The following is a 21,498-nucleotide window of genomic DNA, read 5'->3' as shown; positions in this document are numbered from 1 at the left end:
GACCGCTACCTCCACCTTTGTGCAAGGAGGAACAGGAGGAGCACTGCCAGAGCCCTGCAAAATTACCTCCAGCAGGCTAAAAATGTGCATGTGTTAGAAACCGACTCCATGAGGGTGGTATGAGGGCCCAACGTACACAGATGGGGGTTGTGCTCACAGCCCAACACCGAGCAGGATGCTTGGCATTTACCACAGAACACCAGGATTGGCAAAGTCGCCACTGGCGCCCTGTGCTCTTCACAGATGAAAGCAGGTTCACACTGAGCACATGTGACAGATGTGATAGGCGTCTGGAGACACCGTGGAGAGCGATCTGCTGCCTGCAACATCCTTCAGCATAACCATTTTGGCAGTGGGTCAGTAATGGTGTGGGGTGGCATTTGTTTGGAGGGCTGCACAGCCCTCCATGTGCTCACCAGAGGTAGCCTGACTGCCATTAGGTACCGAGATGAGATCCTCAGACCCCTTGTGAGACCATATGCTGGTGCGGTTGGCCCTGGGTTCCTCCTAATGCAGGACAATGCCAGACCTCATGTGGCTGGAGTGTGTCAGCAGTTCCTGCAAGATGAAGGCATTGAAGCAATGGACTCGCCCGCCCGTTCTCCAGACCTGAATCCGATTGAGCACATCTGGGACATCATGTCTCGCTCCATCCACCAACGTAGCGTTGCACCACAGACTGTCCAGGAGTGGCGGATGCTTTAGTCCAGGTCTGGGAGGAGATCCCACAGGAGACCATCCGCAACCTCATCAGGAGCATGCCCAGGCGTTGTAGGGAGGTCATACAGGCACGTGGAGGCCACACACAATACTGAGCCTCATTTTGACTTGTTTTAAGGACATTACATCAAAGTTGGATCAGCCTGTAGTGTGTTTTCCACTTTAATTTTGTGGGTGACTCCAAATCCAGGCTTCAATTGGTTTATACATTTGATTTCCATTGATGATTTTTGTGTGATTTTGTTGTCAGCACATTCAACTTTGTACAGAACAAAGTATTCAATGATAATATTTCATTCATTCAGATCTAGGATGTGTTATTTGAGTGTTCCCTTTATTTTTTTGAGCAGTGTATGTATTCGGGCCAGCCCTGTATGATATCTTGGAAAAGGCCTCGAACAGGAAGAAAACCCTTCCTGAACAGAGACAAACTAAGAAACGTTCCTTTCGACCTCCCCAGAATCACCCCTCACAGTATAAGGGAAAATCTGGCTGCTGGAGCTATCCTAAAGGTGGCAAGGGCCGTAACATCCTTGTACCCCAACAACAACAGCAGCAGCAGCAGGACAAGCAATGACTTGGTCCTTGTAGGGGGGCATCTCTCGGATTTCTTTCCCCAGTGGCAGGCAATATCTTCCTGCCAGTGGATCCTCAATACCAACGAAGAGGGTCTTCTATTGGAGTTCGAGACTCGTCTCCCTCAGGTCCTGAGGGTCACGTCCCTTCCTTCTCAGGGAGCTTGGGAACTGTTATCAGTCGGTTTACAGGACCTTCTGAATTCTGGAGTATTCTCTCCAGTCCCCCCTGGCTGGGAAGGGAAGGGTCACTACTCAAAAATATTCCTAATACGGAAACCGTCAGGGACCCCGCGCATCATAATTAACCTAAAGTCCCTGAACCATCACATCAAATACAGACTATTTAACATGGAGTCTATAAGATCAATTATTCCCTTAATAGGGAAAGACTATGTCAGGGCAACCATAGATTTAAAAGATGCATACTGCCATGGGCAATCCATCCGTCCCACAGGAAGTTCCTGCGCTTTGCAATCTCCGGGGACAACATAACAAAACACTACCAGTACAACGTACTACCATTCGGCATCTCTTCAGCACCCCGGGTGTTTACAAAGATTATGGCAGAATTCATTGCACTCATCCAAAAACAAGGTGTCTGCATAATTCCATACTTGAACAACATGTTGATTGTTACCCCTTCGGTGGTGACCCTCAATCTTCATGTATCCATAACCTTAGAAACTCTTTGCTCGTTAGGCTAGATTCCGAACCTTAAAAAATCGGAACTCCTTCCTTTGTCAAGGAGGAAATTCCTTGGTGTCTTGCTGGACTCCAACAAACAAACTTCCTTTCTTCCATTGGAGCTTCAATCAGCTCTACGAACCAAGGTCTCAAATTTCAGACACCAGGAGAACCCAACATTGAGAGCGGCAAAGTCTGTATTGGGGTTAATGACGGCTTGTATCCAGTCGGTATCATGGGTGCAGGCCCACTCAAGGCTTCTCCAGTATCATATCCTGAGATCTTTGAACAGACAGAGGGACTCTCTGAACAAACGGACCAGGACCCCCCGGTCGGGTAAAAGCTTCTCTTTCTTGGTGGCTAAGCTCCCGAAATCTTCAGAGGGGGTTTTCTTGGACCCTCTAATTACAGTGACTACCGACACCAGTATACGAGGTTTGGGAGACATGTTGGCCCAGACTACTTTTCAAGGCAGATGGAGCCCCGAGATAAGTGCCAGATCCTCCAACTTCAGGGAGCTAAAGGCAGTAGAAAAAGCTCTCAGAGCGGCAGTCTAATCCGGGGATCTCTCACATGAAGGTACTCTCGGACAATGTAACTACATTTGCCTTCCTTCGTTATCAAGGACAGCCTGAAACAAATCGCAGGTCGAATATTTTTATGGGCTGAACAACATCTTCTATCTCTTTCAGCAATTCACCTGAAGGGCTCAAACCACATTCAAGCAGACTTTCTAAGCAGGGAAGACGTCCAGCCAGGAGAATGGAGCCTGAATCCTCAAATATTCCAGTCACTAGTAGCAAAATGGGGTCTCCCCGAAGTAGATCTTTGCCAGTCGCCTAAACGCAAAAGTTCCCCTCTTCTTTTCACTGGGCAGAAGAGCCAATGCCATGAATTTGGACGCATTAGCTCATCCCTGGCATTTCAAACTGGTTTATGCGTTTCCTCCAATTCCACTGCTATCAAGAACTTCCAGAAAGTCAGGTTAGAGAAAGCTGCAACAATTCTGGTAGCCCCTCTGTGGGCCCAAAAGGCCTAGGTTCGGGGCCATCACTGAAATTTGCCTGGATGGTCCGGTGATACTTCCACTGGTCAACAATCTTCTCTCACAAGGCCACCTATTCCACCCAAATCCTCAGTGGCTAAACCTTGCAGCCTGGTTACTGAAGCCGAGATCTTAAGATCCAAAGGTCTCTCGGAGGAAGTTATAAGAACTCTTCAACAGAGTAGGAAACCAGTAACCAATGCTATATACGGCAAGATATGGAAAAAATTCCTATCATGGTACGCTCCTGGCATTCCTGATCCCTTACACCCTAACATTGCTCGGATCCTTGATTTTTTACAGAGTGGATTGGAGTTGGGTCTTAAACCTAGTACTCTCAAAGTACAGATTTCAGCCCTAAGTTCTATGTTCAACCAAGATTTGGCCTCTCACAGATGGATCAAAAGGTTCATGACTCAGACTTAAACCTAGAATTTAGTTTCATGTCCCAACCTGGGATCTTAATGTGATGCTCAGGGGTCTAACTCTCTCTCTCTCTCTCTCTCTCTCTCTCTCTCTCTCTCTCTCTCTCTCTCTCTCTCTCTCTCTCTCTCTCTCTCTCTCTCTCTCTCTCTCTCTCTCTCTCTCTCTCTCTCTCTCTCTCTCTCTCTCTCTCTCTCTCTCTCTCTCTCTCGCTCTCCCTTCGAACCTCTATCCTCCCAGCACAATACAAACTCTCTCTCATAAGACTGCCTTTTTAGTAGCCATCGCTTCAGCTCGGAGAGTGGGAGAACTGCAGGCTCTTTCTGTCAGAGAACCTTACATGAATGTGACTGAGGATAGAATTACGCTTCGCCTGGACCCTTCATTTCTCCCGAAGGTGGCTACGGATTTCCATCGCTCCCAGGAAGTCATCCTTCCCTCCTTCTGCTAGAACCATTCTAATTCAAAGGAAGCAGAGTTCCATCTCTTAGATGTCTGCAGAGTTGTTCTTTATTATCTTCAACAGACTGAGTCTTGGAGATTGGATCAAAATCTATTTATACAACACTCAGGGCATAACAGAGGAAGGAAGGCAGCTAAATCCACTATAGCAAATTGGATTAAAAAGGCAATCGGTGAAGCCTACATCAACCAACAGATGGATCCACCTTGAAGGCACATTCTACCAGATCTACATCAACTTCCTGGGCCAACAGAGCGGGCGCATCTTCAGAGCAGATCTGCAGGGCAGCTACATGGTCTTCCCTTCACACATTTTCCAAGCATTAACTCAGTAGACACTTAGGAAAATCCACAACAATGGGAATTATTCATAGAGACACGTCGGTCAATATGAAAAACCCAAAATAATTTTTTGGATGTGTATACTATGTGGACACAATGAGTGGCAGACCATTCGGATGAGAACACAGGAAGAAAGGAGAACCACCGAATGTCCAGTCCAATATTCAGGAGACAAAAACTAATATATATATATATATATAATTAGTTTTTGTCTCCTGAATATTGAATTTTCAAAGCATTATAGATTAGACTTATCATCCGGTAGGGATTTAGCTTTTGGTAGGAAAGTCTACAAGCTATTGTCCCTCCCTAATAAAATATCGTTGGTATTCCTCCAATGCTGTTGTGGAAGGCGTATTGAGAAAATAGAATTAGTCCTTTCCGGTAACTCGGTTTCTTGAAGCCTTCCACGACCGCACGAATTTCCCTCCCTATGGATTCCATATAACTGTCAGGTAACCATTGTTTCCAGGTGATCTTGGTAAACGATGGGGATTGACGGTGGGGAGGGGCTTTTAACCTCTCTGTGTTCCTGTCCCCGAAAGGGCGTGGACAACATCCTCCAATGCTGTCCTAGAAGGCTTCTAGAAGCTTTCTATCGGTAAGGACTAATTCTATTTTTTTAGCACCATTCCACTCACTTTTTATTTTAAGTGTCTGATACATGAAAAGTAATTGCCACGGGGAACTCCAATTTAAAATGTATTTTAGGGAATGAAAAAGGTGTTTCCTTTTTTATTTCTTTCTTTTACTTTTTCCCCTCAAAATTGGTAAAAACAAAATACTAAGAGAATTCCATGACAAAAAAAGAGGAAACAATTATTTGAAGATCAGGAGAAGAAAATATTTTAGAGGGTAGCCGGGTTTATAGGTTTATAATGCAGCAGCTGGACGGCTTTGGAATGCTTTTAACCTACAGTTAACCCCATATCTACAGGTTAATTGTGTTTGGGTAATTGATAGGTTCCCTTTAACATTGATATTTTGGATAAATTTTACATTTTAAAAAGGCATAAAAAAATCAGTGCAGCGTGTCATTAACCAGGCGATTATTAAGGCTGTGTTTGCCTTAAAGAGCTTGAAGACTGTTGGATACAGTCCTAGGAGATCTGGGTGTTGTACTCGTACTCGTATTTTCAGGCCAACTGAAGTCTTTGTAGCACTTGTGATTCTCTGCCGATCAAATTATATAGTAAAATGTAGCTAAGCAGATGTGTTTTGTATTTTGAAACATTCAATTATCTCTTCTCAATACTTTATAGCTCCTAATAGTCCCACAGCCATAGCGCTCTACTACCAGTTATTACATAGGGTTCTTAATGATGTTACATCGGCTCATCTTCTTCACATTCAGGTCCCTACAATATTGGATCCTCTCAGTGGAGATCTTTTATATAAGAGAATTTTCCTGATTGACCCGTCAAGGATGGATAGAGACAGGGACGAGATGGTAGAAATGATATTACACCTCACCCTAGAAATCCTCTTCCGGCTTACTGGAGAGGTGAGAGATTCTGATGACATCACATTACATCATTCTTATCTATGGGAATAACAGATGGACAGAACTGGAGAGGTGAGGACTCTGGAAATGTCTGGAGTGAGATTTATTAATGTATCTCTCCATAACCAGGATTACACAGTAGTGAAGAAGACCTCTAGTGAGCGCTGTCAGGACCCTGTGTCTCAGGGATGGGAAAGACCCCTGAGCCCAATCACTAGGCCTCCACCTCACCACCGGATACATGAGGACATCGATGACCAGAAGATCCTAGAACTCACCTACAACATGATTGAGCTGCTGACTGGAGAGGTGACACTGCTGGGAATGCTGGGACTTTATGCAGTAACGCTATGAAGGGATAGGCGGGATGACTGTATCATTGTATGTGCCAGGTTCCTATAAGGTGTCAGGATGTCGCCGTCTATTTCTCCATGGAGGAGTGGGAGTATTTAGAAGGACGCAGAAATCTGTACAAGGATGTCATGATAGAGGTACCCCAGCCCCTTACATCAACAGGTAATACAGGACTAAATACACACGGCCTATAATTATCTGTATGTAAAGAATTAATTCAGTCCCTGTATGTGTTTCCTTCAGTTCTATTCAGTAAGAAGACAACACCAGAGAGATGTCCCCGTCCTCTTCTTCCACAGGACTGTAAACAAGAAGATCCCAATGTTCCTCAGGATCATCAGGTAGATGGAGAGAAGGTGTCATGAGATCTCTCCTATGATGTGTAGACGGCTGTGAAGGTCTTGTGTTCAGCCTTGTTTTATCCACCAGGATTATATGTTTTACTAGCTATTGAACCTGTTAATACCCAGGTGACGAGCATTGTTATTGGTACATTTTCGGCGCCATTTTAATTTTCTTCAAATTCTCACATACAGTGTCTTAAAAAAAAATAGCGCGGTATGTGCGCATTCTGACTCCGACTGACTTTGTACTACAAAATTAAAGGGAACCTGTCATCAGAAATATCGCTGTTAACCTGCAGATATGCGGTTAATTTGCAGGTTAACAGTATTATTATGCAGCCCAGCGCCTGCACGCAGCCGAATGCAGCAATAAGAAAATGAACTTTATTCTCCCCACCAATATTCGGTTTCAGTCATGGGGGCGGGGGCAGCGCTGGTTCATTCACTACTTTGAGTATACAGAGCGGCCACTGTAGTTGCCGCCCGGCACTAACTGACACTGGCTTTACATTGGGGCTCAGCTGTCAGTCAGGGTTGGGGACGCGCATTACAGCAGCCGGTCTGTACTCTCAGAGCAATGACTGAACCGGCGCCACTTCCGCCCCTATGTCTGAAGCCGAATGCCACCGGGGAGAATAAAGTACATTTTCTACGTGCAGGCGACGGGCAGAATGATAACGCTATTAACCTGCAGATTAACTGCATATCTGAAGGTTAACAGTGTTATTTCTGGTGACAGGTTCCCAAAAAAAAAAAAATTGTAGAATGGGTTCAATAGCTAGTCCTGGTACATGCTACCCCAGCCTTGTATATGCTCCCCCATCCTGGTCCCCTATCCTATTATATGTTCCCTCGGCCTGAAACATGCTCCCCCAGCCTGGTCCATGCTCCCCCAGCCTGGTCTCCAATCCTATTATATGCTCGAGCAGCCTGGTACATGCTCCCCAAGTCTGGTACATGCTCCCTCAGCCTGGTCTTCCATCCTATTATATTCTTTCCCAGCGTGGTACATGCTCCTCCATCCTGGTTCCCCGTCCTATTATATCCTCCCCACCTTGCCTACGTTGCTTTGTACCATACATATGTACATCCATCCATCCATACATACTAAAAAAAACAAACCCTCCCACTCACCTTTCCTAGCTCACCTGACTAGAGCTGATCATAGATGTGACTTCTCCATCTGTCTGTGACTTTTACAATATTTGTTTCAGGGTAAAGATCTGACCCATATTAATACTACAGAGACATATGTGAGGGGTGATGAACGGTGTAAAGAGGAGTTTCCTACAGATAACGTCCCAGGTGAGTAGGAACCACTAAATGCGGAGAAGTCACAGATTCTTCTCATTTGCTGGCTGATACGATTTTGTGCTGATTTTCTTAATCTTTCTCGGATGTTAGTGTTTTTTTGCAGAACATATTCCTTCCTTTTGCCAAAATACAACTTAAATGTGGATGAAATTGTGATACTATTGTAGGTGATAATCCATTTTGTGCATTTACAATATGGACATGATATATTCCAATGTAAATGAGGCTTATTTCTTCATCATCTTCTGTTACAAGTTTGAAACTCAAGAACCATTAATTCCTATTTAACTATTCGAATCAAGTTACTGTCTATTTAAAAGTATAGAGAAGATGGTAATACACACAGAATAGCCACCTTATTGTAGACCCCATCTAGTAGCATATTTGGCCTACACAACCTCGGTAATTCATTGTGGCCTAGATTTTACGTGGTTTTGAAATTGTGTCATGGGATATTTGCTCATTTGGACAATATAGCTTCTCACAGTTGTCACAAACTTGATGAAGGCACTGACATTGAGAACAACCTGTTCTACCTTGACCTACAGATTCTCTGTAGGATGAAAGTCTGTGGACTGTGAAAGTCGGGGAACCAAGGAAAACTTGCTGTCATATTCCTGGAACCGATCCATGACTATACTACTCTTGTAGCATGGTGGATTGTCCTTTCTGCAAAATAGTAAATAGCAGCCATGATGGCAGGAACAGACACAGTGATTAGGTAAGTCTAGTGTCCAGACATTGATACACAGGTATCGGAGGAAGTGCCAAGAAAACTCTCCCCACATCATTACTGCACCTTCCCCAGCCTGACAAGAAGGGCTCATTGATTTATGCTACTACCAATTTATGACACTCCCATCAATATGGTGCAACAGAATCCTGGATACATCTGACCAGACATTGTTTTTCCATTTGTCTGCAATGTAATTTTTGCTTTTTTTGCTATTTTTGCCAACTCGAGATTCGTGTTTTTTTTTTAGTCAATAATGGCACTGGGACTTGTCGTCTCGTGTTTTACATTCATGCTAAGGAACTACGAGTTATGTTTTTAGACACGTTAGTTGGATTCCATTGCTGTATTTGGCTGCAGTTTGCTTGATTGTGGTCCACCTATTTGTCAGAACGATTCTCGAGATCATCTTCTGAAACTCTTTCATCGACAGAATGTGAACATCCACAGGATCTCATTTCTTGTGATGTTTTTCCTTGAGCACACCATTTTTGGTATACTCTCGATACCACTGATACAAAAAAACGCACAAGGTTGGCAGTTTCTGAGATACTAGCCCTGTCTAGTGTAGCAACAATAACCATGCCGCTTTCCAAATCTGTCAGAATGATTAATTTTATCTGAAACTGATCAGCAGAAAACTTGATCACTTGATATTATGCTGCAATCTGCGGTCATGTGGGAAGTTCCAATCAAGAAAGGGCCGGCATCTCTAATAAAGCCAATCAGTGTAACAATGCAGTTTTTGGAGGGCATAGGTTAGTGCTGTGAGTATGAGGAATACTGCTCACCAGAGACTAGAATTAAAAAAAACGATGAGTGATTCGATTTGATTTGTAGGATGCTGGTTCCAAGTATTTTCTGCTACAGAAAATGGAAAGTCTTTAGGACAAGATTCAGATCCATTTATACAATTGGTGTCAAAGACTTAAAATGTGACAAATATCTCCTTAGTTGACCATTTCTGTTACTGGCTCTACTATTTAAAAGGGTTTTGCCACGAACAGAAGTTCATTTTAATCAATAAAGATCTTGGAATCATAATAAGTTCTACAATTGAATGTATTTAAATAAAATGTTCCTGTGCTGAGATAATCTTATAAATGTGCCCCTGCTGTGTGCTGTGTAATGGCTGTGTCTCACCGAACAGGAACATGGTCTGATCATACCACAGCTCCTGGGTACGGGAGGACACAAAAAAGTATACAGACATTACAGCAGTGGATCGCAGCTGCTTCTTTCTTTAAAGTAAAACATTGTTTAAAAACAGGTAGTGAAATGTTTTACCTCACAAAAAATCAGCTGCGACCCCATGCTACCCTGTCTGTATACTGTCTTTTGCGTCCTCCCCTGCCCAGGAGCTGTGGTATGATCAGACGATGTTCCATACACGGTCAGGCACAGCCATTACACAAGACACTGCAAGAGCAAATTTATAAGATTATCTCAGCACAGGAACATTTTATTTAAACACATCCAATTGTTGAACTTATTATTATTCAAAGATTTATTGATTAAAATGAACTTTCATTCCTGTGAAAACCCCTTTAAAGAAATCACCTAGACATGAACATATTATTTCCACTTAGGTGGCCTTATGTAAACCATGCTTACTGTTCTTGTTGCCATCATCCTGATGCTTGCTCTCTACTGGATTTGCGAAGGTCTTCTGTTGACCTAAGCATATCCCTTTCTCCCTGGCTGTGGCTGCTTGATCGGCAGTGTAGTCATGCTATGTCAAGCACTCACCATCATGCCACTAGGCTGCACCATTCATTTCCACCTAAAACTGTTCCAATTACTTTGGGCATCAAAAGAGCATATGCTGTTGTAAGATCAGCTCTGGCTTATGCTGAGAGCAAGGATGATCCACCAGGGCTGTGGAGTCGGTAAGCCAAGCCTCTGACTCTCTACTCCTCAATTTCCCTGACTCCGACTCCACAGCACTGGCTCACTACAGAGCATGTACAGTTGTGCTCAAAAGTTTACATACCTCGGCAGAATTGTTGCTTTCTTGGCCTTGTTTCAGAGAATATGAATGATAACAAAAATACTTTTTCTCCACTCATGGTTATTGGTTGGGTGAAGCCATTTATTGTCAAACTATTGTGTTTTATCTTTTTAAATCTTAATGACAACCAAAAACATCCAAATGACCCTGATCAAAAGTTCACATACCCCAGTTCTTAATACCGTGTGTTGCCCCCTTTAACATCACTGACAGCTTGAAGTCTTTTGTGGTAGTTGTGGATGAGGTTCTTTATTTTCTAAGATGGTAAAGCTGCCCATTCTTCTTGGCAAAAAGCCTCCAGTTCCTGTAAATTCCTGGGCTGTCTAGCATGAACGGCGCGTTTGAGATCTGCCCAGAGTGGCTCAATGATACTGAGGTCAGGAGACTGAGATGGCCACTCCAGAACTTTCACTTTGTTCTGCTGTAGCCAATGACCGGTCTACTTGGCCTTGTGTTTTGGATCGTTGTCATGTTGTAACGTCCAAGTACATCCCATGCGCAGCTTCTGGGCTGATGAGTGCAAATTTGCCTCCAGTATTTGCTAATAACGTGCTTCATTCATCTTTCCTTCAACATTCACCATGTTTTCTGTGCCTTTGTAGCCCACACATCCCCAAAACATCAGCGATCAATCTCCGTGCTTTACAGTAGGAATGGTGTTCCTTTCATCATAGGCCTTGTTGACCTCTTTCCAAATGTAACGTTTATGGTTATGGCCAAAAAGTTCAATTTTGGTCTCGTCACTCCAAATGACCTTGTTCCAGAAGTTTTGAGGCTTGTCTCTGTGCTGTTTGGCGTATTGTAGGTGAGATACTTTGTGGCATTTGCACAGTAATGGCTTTCTTCTGGCGACTCGACCATGCAGCCCAGTTTTCTTCAAGTGCCTCCTTATTGTGCATCTTGAAACAACCACACCGCTAGTTTTCAGAGAGTCCTGAATTTCAGCTGATGTTATTTGTGGGTTTTTCTTTGCATCCCGAACAATTTTCCTGGCAGTTGTGGCCGACCTGACCGTGGTTTGGTTTTGCAGTGCCCCTGATTTTCCATTTGTTTATCACAGTTTGAGCGCTGCTGACTGGCATTATCAATTCCTTGGATATCTTTTTGTATCCCTTTCCTGTGTTATACAGGTCAACTACCTTTTCCTGTAGATCCGTTGACAATTCTTTTGCTTTCCCAATGACTCACAATCCATAAACGTCAGTGGCTGGATGAAAGATGCAAGAGTCTGTCTGGATCCCAGAAACTCACTCAGCTTTTATGCACACACACTGATTACAAGCAAACAGGTCACAGGTGAGGATGTTGCCTTTAGCAGACATTCAAACCCATTTGTGTCAAATTCTGTGCATGTTATCAGGCCAAAATCACCAGGGTATCTGAACTTTTGATCAGGGTCATTTGGATGTTTTTGGTTGTCATTAAGATTTAAAAAGAGAAAACACAATAGTTTAACAATAAATGGCTTCACCCAACCAATGACCATGAGTGGAGAAAAAGTTTTTTGTTATCATTCATATTCTCTGAAACAAGGCCAAGAAAGCAAAAATTCTTCCGCGGTATGTAAACTTTTGAGCACAACTGTACATAAAGTGCAGCACAGATTCAACTAAACTAACAGCCTATACCCTTAGATCAGGAATATAACATACATTTATAGGACATTTAATAATTTTCCCAAATTCTTATGAAAAAATTTACAGCACATGCCGCATTGAACTACTGTACCCAATTTATGATATATTTTAGGAGTCGGTCCATTTGATTCCGACTCCACCAAAATGGACACCGACTCTTATTCAACAGCCCTGGGATCCACCCTACTACCTTGGATGGCAAACCAAATGACAGCATCTCAGAATAAAATATTATCGATGTGTCTGTTCTTCCACAGAAAGAGAAGTTAATAATACTGTTCCCAAAACCTGTCATATTTTTTTTAATGAAATTCTCTTTATTGAGCATTTTTAAATTCTCAAAACAAAGATTAAGAATATCAATTAAATCTGACTATCAAGATTATTCTTTTGCCTCTGTATGTCCTAATTCTATACACATGGTATTAAAGATAATAGCTGATACTCTTTGTATCTAGTTATGGATATAGAAAGATTAAACTGGGGAGCATTTTGAGACTGATGTGAGATGACAAATGTTTTTGAGTTCCAAAACTGGTTAGAGAACAATGCAGAGCCAAGTGTGGACCATCCCTGTCGCCTTCCCCCAGCCATACATCTTGTTATAATTGGGTTTCTTTTTTCTTTTAATAAACGTTATTTAGCTCCGTAAGGCATAATGCCCCTGGTTACTTCTCTCCATCACATTGTAATCACCATAGGTAGCCAGGGTGAGTTTTACAAATCAAAAGATGGAGAGCGTGAAGATATAGGCAGAGCACACTGATCTAGCACCATTCATCCACCTATCATTTTAAGGCACCTGTACAAAGGAAGATCTCCCACTATCAAGCATTCCATCAACCAACCCATGGAGGCGAAATATTCCCTAATGTTTGAACATGATTAAGCTTTCCTATGTTTAGAAAAAGAACTGGATCCTGTTTTCTTTTTGAAGTGGCTGGAAAATGTATTAGATGAATTTACCTGTGCTCTTTATTTTTATTCTTTCTACCACATGAGGTTATAGCTGACCTACAAGACCAGGTCTACCATGCTCCTCACCAAACTTTCTGGCTAAAATACTACATTTTTGTGCTTTGTGTAGTGAGACCATATGGTGAATTTTTGTACAATAGCAACAGAATACCCTTCTGTTTTGACTTTTTTCTTTTCCGTAAAAAAGAGCACATTAACTTTGTGGTTTGTGATAAACTAATCGAACAAAGTTACAATTGTGTCATAATATGTCCCACTCAATAGTGGTTAATGGCTCCAGTACACATTTATTCAGGTCTGCGCCAGATTAGTTGTCATGACTTGAAACCCTAGCTCCATGTCATGACTCTATGTGGCTTTCTGGAACAGCTCAAGAAGAACTCCATGACCTAATGCCTTCCATTCTAAGGTATTCGTATTACTGTACGAAATCTTTAAAGAAGAATCCCAAGACTTTCTCTACTTTTCTTGTCAGGAGACATAGGAGCTCCGATGTTCAGTTATAGCTGTGCACTAATCAGGTTTAGTGTTAGCAAGAGTCTTGGAAGTTTCTCTCCTGCCAAGTATATGATTCTTGTTTTTGTTTTCAACCTCTCTTATTTCTACAGCTTCACTATGTATATTATGTTTGATTGTGGTGTGATTGGCTTGCCTTCCCTCTCCTTTACAAGTCTGTGCCTCCCTAGTGGTCTCCATTTACCCTGCTATAGATATGCACCTTTTAAAGGAAACGTCTAATGTATGAATTTAAGAGGGCCTTTGCTCTGGACTATGTAAAAAAGTTCTCTTCAGATATTTCATCCTATTTATCTTCAATAAACTCCAGTGAGTGGAGAGGTGGCGGTGCAAGCACCAGCTCTTTACATTCATTTATATAGGAGTTCCAAAAACAACAGATTAAATGTCCTTGGCCAGATTTGGAATTCCCTAGCAATGTTGGCGTGAGCCAACACAGTTGGTCAGATTCCAGCAGGAGTCGATGATTGGGTGATCGCTATTCTGGAGATGGGAATAGCTCAGAGGTGGGACTGGCATCCATGAGGCCATGAATGTCTTTTGTGAGACAACCCCCTTTAAGTTTGTTTTGCCAAGTGTTCCCTATTGAGCTTTGTGTATTCGACTGCAGCAATAACAAACAATTTACCTTTAAGGACTGCAGCCTTTTTCTGGTCTCACAGTTTTATGCATGATGCAGTGATCAGGTCACATGTGATATAGGACACTTTCTTATTGCAGTCAATTACATTAAGACTGGGAGGGAGTACAAGAATGGCAGTACTTGAATGGCCAATGAAGATGCTAACTTCTAGTATAGAATTGGAAGATTATTGGCCTAATGTAGGCTCCTAGTTCTATTCTTTGAATTTTGCTACATGACTTGCAGTTTGTATGGTTTTGTTATAGAAATCAATGATGAATTTTATTCTTGGCAGATGACTGTACCAGGAGATCAGAGGGACATCTGATACCTTCAGATTTTAAGTCAGATGATCTTGGTGGCACTCAAGATAGATATGAAGAACATGCCATTAACTCAGATATGCCCTCAGCCCTCCACAACAAAGATTTAACTTCAGGGCCTTTTGAACAGGTCTTATCTTCTGATACATCACAGACAGTAAAGAAAAATAAAAGTCACAGAAGAGGTTTTAAAAATCAAGAACCTCTGACAGGAAAGAAGACGTATTCATGTTCAGATTGTGGCAAATGTTTTGACATGAAATCAGCTGTTGTTAAACATCAGAGAATTCACACGGGGGAGAAGCCATTTTCATGTTTAAAATGTGGAAAATGTTTTAACCAAAAGTCAAGTCTTCTAACACATGAGATAATTCACACAGGAAATAAGCCCTTTTCTTGTTCCGAATGTGGAAAATGTTTTGCCCTCAAATCAATCGTTGATAGACATCAAAGGACTCACACAGAGGAGAAGCCGTTTTCATGTTCAGAGTGTGGGAAGCTTTTTAAGCATAAATCAAGTCTTGTAATACATGAGAGAATTCACACAAAACAGAAGCCATATTCGTGTTCAGAATGTGAGAAATGTTTTAACCAGAAATCAGATCTTAATAGACATCAAAGAACTCACACAGGAGAAAAACCATTTTCGTGCTCAGATTGTGGGAAATATTTTCAGCAGAAATCAAGTCTTGTTGTACATGAGCGAATTCACACTGGAAAGAAGCCATATTCATGTTCAGACTGTGGGAAACTTTTTAACCAGAAAACAGATTTTCTAAGACATCAGAGAGTTCATACTGGAGAGTTGCCATTTTCATGTTTAGAATGTGGGAAATGTTTTAATCAGAAATCTTATCTTGTTACACATGAAAGAACTCACACAGGGGAGAAGCCATATTCATGTTCAGAATGTGGGAAATGTTTTAACCAGAAATCAGATGCTATAAAACATCAAAGAATTCATTCAGGAGAGAAACCATTTTCATGTTTAGAATGTGGAAAATGTTTTAACCAGAAGATAGATTATATTATACATCAAAGAATTCACACAGGGGAAAAGCCATTTTCATGTTCAGAATGTGGTAAAAATTTTAAACATAAATCAAGTCTTGTTACACATCAGAGAAGTCACACAGGGGAGAAGCCATTTTCTTGCTCAGAATGTGGTAAAAATTTTAAACATAAATCAAGTCTTGTTACACATCAGAGAAGTCACACAGGGGAGAAGCCATTTTCTTGCTCAGAATGTGGGAAATATTTTTTCCACAAAAAATCTCTTGTTAGACATCAAAGAACTCACACAGAATAGAAGCCATTTTTATGTTCTTAGTTTATTTAAAACTTTAACTTCCAAGAACTTGCAAACGAAAGCAGCCATTTTATTGAACTTTTTTTACTTATTTTTATTGTCACATTTTAAAAGAAAACATAAAAAATGTACAGTCAAGTTAAAGTAACACAAGTACATGACAAAAGGAAAGTAATTTCGAGCTTAAACTAATGGACGTCTCTTATTCTGACAGCGAATAAAATCAAGATGATACAAATATATACCACACATATGCATTGAATATTTCACGTAGATGTTTATACCTCGTCTCAAAACATATTACTGTTAGAGTAATTTTTACAAAGAAAAGTTATTGTGATTCTGGAAATTCACTGGTCCAGACACAGTGATACACAGAGTGGCATATTGCAAAAAGTCCTACGAGGAATGGTTAAAGGAGCTGGGAATGTTTAGCTTGCAAAAAAGAAGGCTAAGAGGAGACTTAATAGCTGTCTACAAATATCTAAAGGGATGTCACAGTGTAGAGGGTTCATCCACATGGAAACACTAGAAGCAATGGAATGAAACTGAAAGGGAGAAGATCATAGGCGGATTATAATGAGGGCAATGTGGGCTACCGCCTGGGGCCTGCGGCTCCGGGGGGACCATGGCCAGATTGCCCTCATTATAATGTTTTCTGCAGAGGCAGGGGGACTGCACTGTACCTTTTAGACGCCGGCCACATCACAGGGAGGCAGACACCTGCACCCTGTGTACTGCGTCTCCACAGCTGACGTCACACAGCAGCGTCTGGAGCAGCATCATCCTGCCAGAGAGGAGCTTGTGCATCAGACCTAGTGGATGGCGGTAAATACGAGGTCAAGGCAGGATGTCTAGAGTGAGGGGGCTGCAGGACGCTGCCCACCTGCTAAGTGCACACAGGATTATATACTGTCAGGTCTGCAGCCGCTTTGCTGGTGCTCAGTGTGACTTATTGGCGTAGTCTGACCTTTGCTGCAGATCAGGTCGCACTGTTAGTGCCAAGTCATTGGCCCCAAGGTCACCAGATCTGCAGGAATTCAGAGTCCTGCAATAAATCACACTGAGCCTGAGCAGAGCGACCATAGACATCAGCAGACCGGATCCTACACTGACTGATCAACCCTGAACCTACAGGACGTCACATACTATACTGCTCCATATATAATATGTGCGGTCCTGTAGGCAGGTCCAGGTGTGATCAGTACAGTGTATATCCCTATACAAAAAATGTCATATTCAGTATACAGATTACTGTATGGTATACTGTGGTACAGACATCAGATGGGATATAACAATCTGTATAGTATATAACATCTGATGCCTGTATCACAGTATATTGTAACTAGCTATTGAACCCGTTCTATGCCCGGGTGGCGAGCTTTTTTATTGGTATATGGTCCCCCATCCTGGCCCCCTATCCTGGTATATGCTTCCCCATCCTGGTATATCCTCCCCCATCCTGGTTCCCCATCATGGTATTTGCTTCCCAATCCTGGTATATGCTCCCCTGTCCTGGTATATTCTCCCTCCATCTTGGTATATGCTCCCCCATCTTGGTATATGCTCCCCCATCCTGGTATATGCTCCCCCATCCTGGTATATGCTCCCCCATCCTGGTGTATGCTCCCCCATCCTGGTATATGCTCCCCCATACTGGTCCCCCATCCTGGTGTATGCTCCCCCATCCTGGTGCATTCCCCCCCCATCCTGGTATATGCTCCCCAATCCTGGTCCCCCATCCTCGTATATGCACCTCCCTCATCCTGGTCCATGCTCCCCAATCCTGGTATATGCTCCCCAGTCCTGGTCTCCCATCCTGTTAGGTACTCCCCCATTTTGGTATATGCTCCCTCATCCTGGTCCCCCATCCTGTTATTTGCTCCCCCATCCATAAATAAATTAAAAAAAACACTCCTACTTGCCTTTCCACAACTCCACTGCAGCGCATCACCTGCGTTATTTTACTAAAATGGCTCTGAATCAGCGCACGCGCACAGCGCGATATCTGGTTCCATTTTAATGAATACAAATGTGCAGAGTGTATTCAACAAAATGGCGCCAGAGTACCTGCATGTGCATACCATGCTGTCCACAACAGTCACGGTCTCTCATGTGGCCCCTCAAGAAAATTAATGTAGCGCTATGTTATGTATAGGGCTGTACATAATGGAAAAAAATTTCCGTCATTTTCCGTCTACAGATGTGACCAAAACATCTGTGTTACTGACATGACCTATCACATGATCAAAGGGATCATGTGACATGTCACGTAGTACATCGTGTACCTTCTAAACTGCCCTGGCCACTCTTAATCCACCTCTGGAGAAGATACAGATTAAATATTAGAAAAAACTGTTTGACAATGAGGGTGGTCAATGAGTGGAACAGGCTGCCACGAGAGGTGGTGAGTTCTCCTTCTATGGAGGTCTTCAAAGAGAGCCTAGACAGACATCTGTCTGAGATGGTTTAGTGAATCCTGGATTGAGCAGGGGGTTGGACCTGATGACCCTGGAGGTCCTCTCCAACTCTAACATTCTGTGATTCTAAGTCTGAAGGAACACCCACCAGATTTATTTATACCAAAGACTTGTTCAGAGGTCCCAATGCAATGTAATATGATGGTTTACCAATCATCTTAATAATAATCTGAATGAATACGTTACAGATAAGCTTTCAAGACCTAATACCTGGTAATGTTTTTGTAACTTTTTTTTACTGCACACGAAGGGGATCTGGCTACAGTATAATCAGTTAAAACCACTTTGTGGTGGGTCCTTTTCCTCCTTTTATAACGTTGGGTTATGAGATTTTGTTGCGCGAGACTGCGTGAGCAATTTTCGACTTTTGGTGTTCTCATGCCGTTTTCATCCGGCTCTGGACATAGTAGGCAAAGCTGGGATGGGATGTGGTGACCCCTGCTCATGAAATTCATGATGAAATCTTGATTTAAGTAAGATTTGTGGCTCCACTTTGCACCTCACCTGATCATTAAGAGGTGTCTCGGGAAACTGTGCCCATGTTTTTTCTATGTAATCCGAGAGCAGCATAATGTATTTGCTGAGTCCCTGATTCAGCGATGTGTCATTTGCTTGTCTGCATGTTATAATTTTTTTATACAATCACTGTTTTCTGAGCAGCAGATCTAGTAGTGCTCAGAATGCTGCTCCTTGTATAATCCTGACCACAGCAATGATTGGAAGTTTTCTGTGTCCACTGTACATTTACAGACAGTTGCTAATCAGTGGTGGGGGCAGGTTACTCCGAACAAATTGACTAGAAGGCACAAGACATATATTCCTGTAGTGATAATCTCGTACTGATAATACACTGATTTTTATTGAAACACACTCCCCAGTCCGTGGCACATCTCTGCAATCAGTCTCCCAACCCTAAATCATGCTACTCTCGGATTACATAACACAAACATGCTGACAGATTCCCTTTACTCGATCAGCCTCCTCGCACCCCACCCCTCACTTAAACCGGTGTAGAAAAAGTCAGTCTTAATTAATTGGGGCCATGGTGTTAAGAGATACATGATTGGTATACAATTAACCCTTAGTTCAACTAAAGCCTTTAATATATGTTGGAAATTATGTTGTATTCCTTAATGTGGCTCTGCTACTGCATCTGCCAAAACTTAAGAGCCAACACATTATGATCCACCACACCCATCTTGTATCCAATTTGTAAAAAAGCTAATTACCTTAAAAATACCAATTGTTACTGGACGTTTCGTTTCCAAACTGTCTGCTTCTGTATGTGCTTATCTATTATTTTTTTTAGATTTTGCATGTCCATATATTGACTAAGAACCTATGAAGTTGAGGGAGAGCTGGTAGACGTTTTGGATATGGTCTCTTATTCAAGCGTCATGTAGCATGAACCAACTGACAGTTTCCCTTTGACCTACAACATATAAGTCTTGTTGTCACTGCTCCTCATTATGGAGACCCAAAAAGTTCTGTAATTTCCATCCAAAATCTTCTTATACTAGGACAAATCCATATTGGATGCATAAAATAAGCTTCCATCTTTTGACTTTTATAACATTGTCAGAAGGAACGCTATGGAATCTAAAAAGTTCTACACGGGGGAAATGGTTGAATGGGATTGAAGAGCCTCTATCAATTCAGTATTCGTGTTACAACAGGAAAATTAACCAAAAACCCACCTCCACGCTAGGGCTATGTGACAGAGAAAGAGAGGGATGGAGGCTGCGTCAGTGACATGACCTCCACAATCACCCAACCTCAGCCCAATTGAGATTGTTTGTGGTGAGTTGGACGCAAAGCAGCCAATAAGTGCTCAGCACCTCTGGGAACTCCTTCAAGACTGTCGGAAGCCATTCCAGGTGATGACTTGATGAAGAGGTTTGAAGGGGGTGTAAAGCTGTCAAAAGAGTAAAAGGTGGGTACTTTGAGGAATTCAGGTCTAACGCCTTTTCTGTTTTCTTTCACATGTGTTTCTTTACTCCTTGTTTCCATATGTGTTCCTTCATTGTTTTGCCGCCTTCAGTCTGAATGTACAATTTACACATTACAATAAAAATAGGGAAACCCATTCCATGAACTGGTGTGTTGAAGCATTTGACTGGTGCTATGGATGCGTATTATATACACACTGTATACATTACTGTTGTTATAGGGTTCCTACATATAAACACTCTATACCAGTACCAGATCCTGGACCCGTAGAAGCAACGTGGTCACGTTTGATGCGAACCGGCTGTTGTCCATTGACTTCTCTGCACTCCATGCATATTGCTTACATGTCCTGTGTATTGCAATAAAGGACTGATTTTAGGATATTGTGAGTGCTGCTTTTCTTTTTTCTGAATGACTATACCAGTATTACCTGACCAACCCTCCTCTGGGTCAGATGTAGTATTGTCATAGGAATTCATTAATGTGTGGTGTACTTGAAAGAACCAAACAAGTATCCAAATGGAGTGAAAAATAGACCCTGGCTACTCATACATGGCTGAGCTAGTCCTAGTTTGGTTAAACAAAACTATTTTCCATAGCAACCACTGATACTTGCAGTTTGGTGCACACGGCGATATGCAGATTCCTTTCAGAGAAATACTAGTCAAATCTAGACAGGTGCATCTAATCATGACCTACTAGGATTTAACCCAGTCTTTCCTACATACCCTCTCCCTCTGCCCAATGCTGAGGACTGAGCATCGTCTGCCAACCCACAGTGTCTACAGGGCTTTACATTAACCTGAGCGGAAGGCTCATGCTTGATGATACGAGTGTGATCTAGTACAGAGGTCCCCAACCGCCGGTCCGCGGACCAGGACCGGGCCGTTGGGGTTTTTCAGCCGGTCCGCGGCGCCGCTGACAGCTAGCTCCGCGGCCCTGCGCCTGGTCAGAGCTCGCTCTGTGTGGATTTATAATGTTTTCTGCCATAGCCGTGACAGCTCGCAGCTCCCGGCAGAGAACATTATGCAGGACGGGGTGGGGCGTCTTAGTGACGCAGCCCTCCACAGCACAGCATGGTACCTGTTGTACGTCACGGGGCGGGTCTTAGTGACGCGGCCCTCCTGCACAGCATGGTGTGTTCCTGACGGGGTGGGGCGGCAGGCTCT

At 42.7% G+C, this 21,498-nt stretch overlaps 1 protein-coding gene across 1 annotated transcript in view; it reads left to right on the top strand.

The window, feature by feature from the left end:
- The window catches only part of LOC141271788 (uncharacterized), a 30,367-nt gene extending 12,875 nt beyond the window's left edge, over positions 1-17,492 (top strand). The window contains exons 2-7 of the mRNA XM_073681938.1: positions 5,609-5,758; positions 5,888-6,067; positions 6,151-6,274; positions 6,356-6,453; positions 7,671-7,761; positions 14,563-17,492. Of these exons, the coding sequence (XP_073538039.1) occupies positions 5,681-5,758; positions 5,888-6,067; positions 6,151-6,274; positions 6,356-6,453; positions 7,671-7,761; positions 14,563-15,899 (1,908 nt within the window). The 5' untranslated portion in view covers positions 5,609-5,680 and the 3' untranslated portion in view covers positions 15,900-17,492. The remainder of the gene's footprint in view (positions 1-5,608; positions 5,759-5,887; positions 6,068-6,150; positions 6,275-6,355; positions 6,454-7,670; positions 7,762-14,562) is intronic.
- Positions 17,493-21,498: the final 4,006 nt, after the last annotated feature.

The sequence above is a fragment of the Phyllobates terribilis genome, unplaced genomic scaffold (assembly GCF_046119375.1).
Source record: "Phyllobates terribilis strain yellow unplaced genomic scaffold, ASM4611937v1 Scaffold_5__5_contigs__length_657084704, whole genome shotgun sequence".
In the NCBI taxonomy this organism is placed as follows: Eukaryota; Metazoa; Chordata; class Amphibia; order Anura; family Dendrobatidae; genus Phyllobates; species Phyllobates terribilis.
This window is presented reverse-complemented; position numbering and strand designations above follow the sequence as displayed.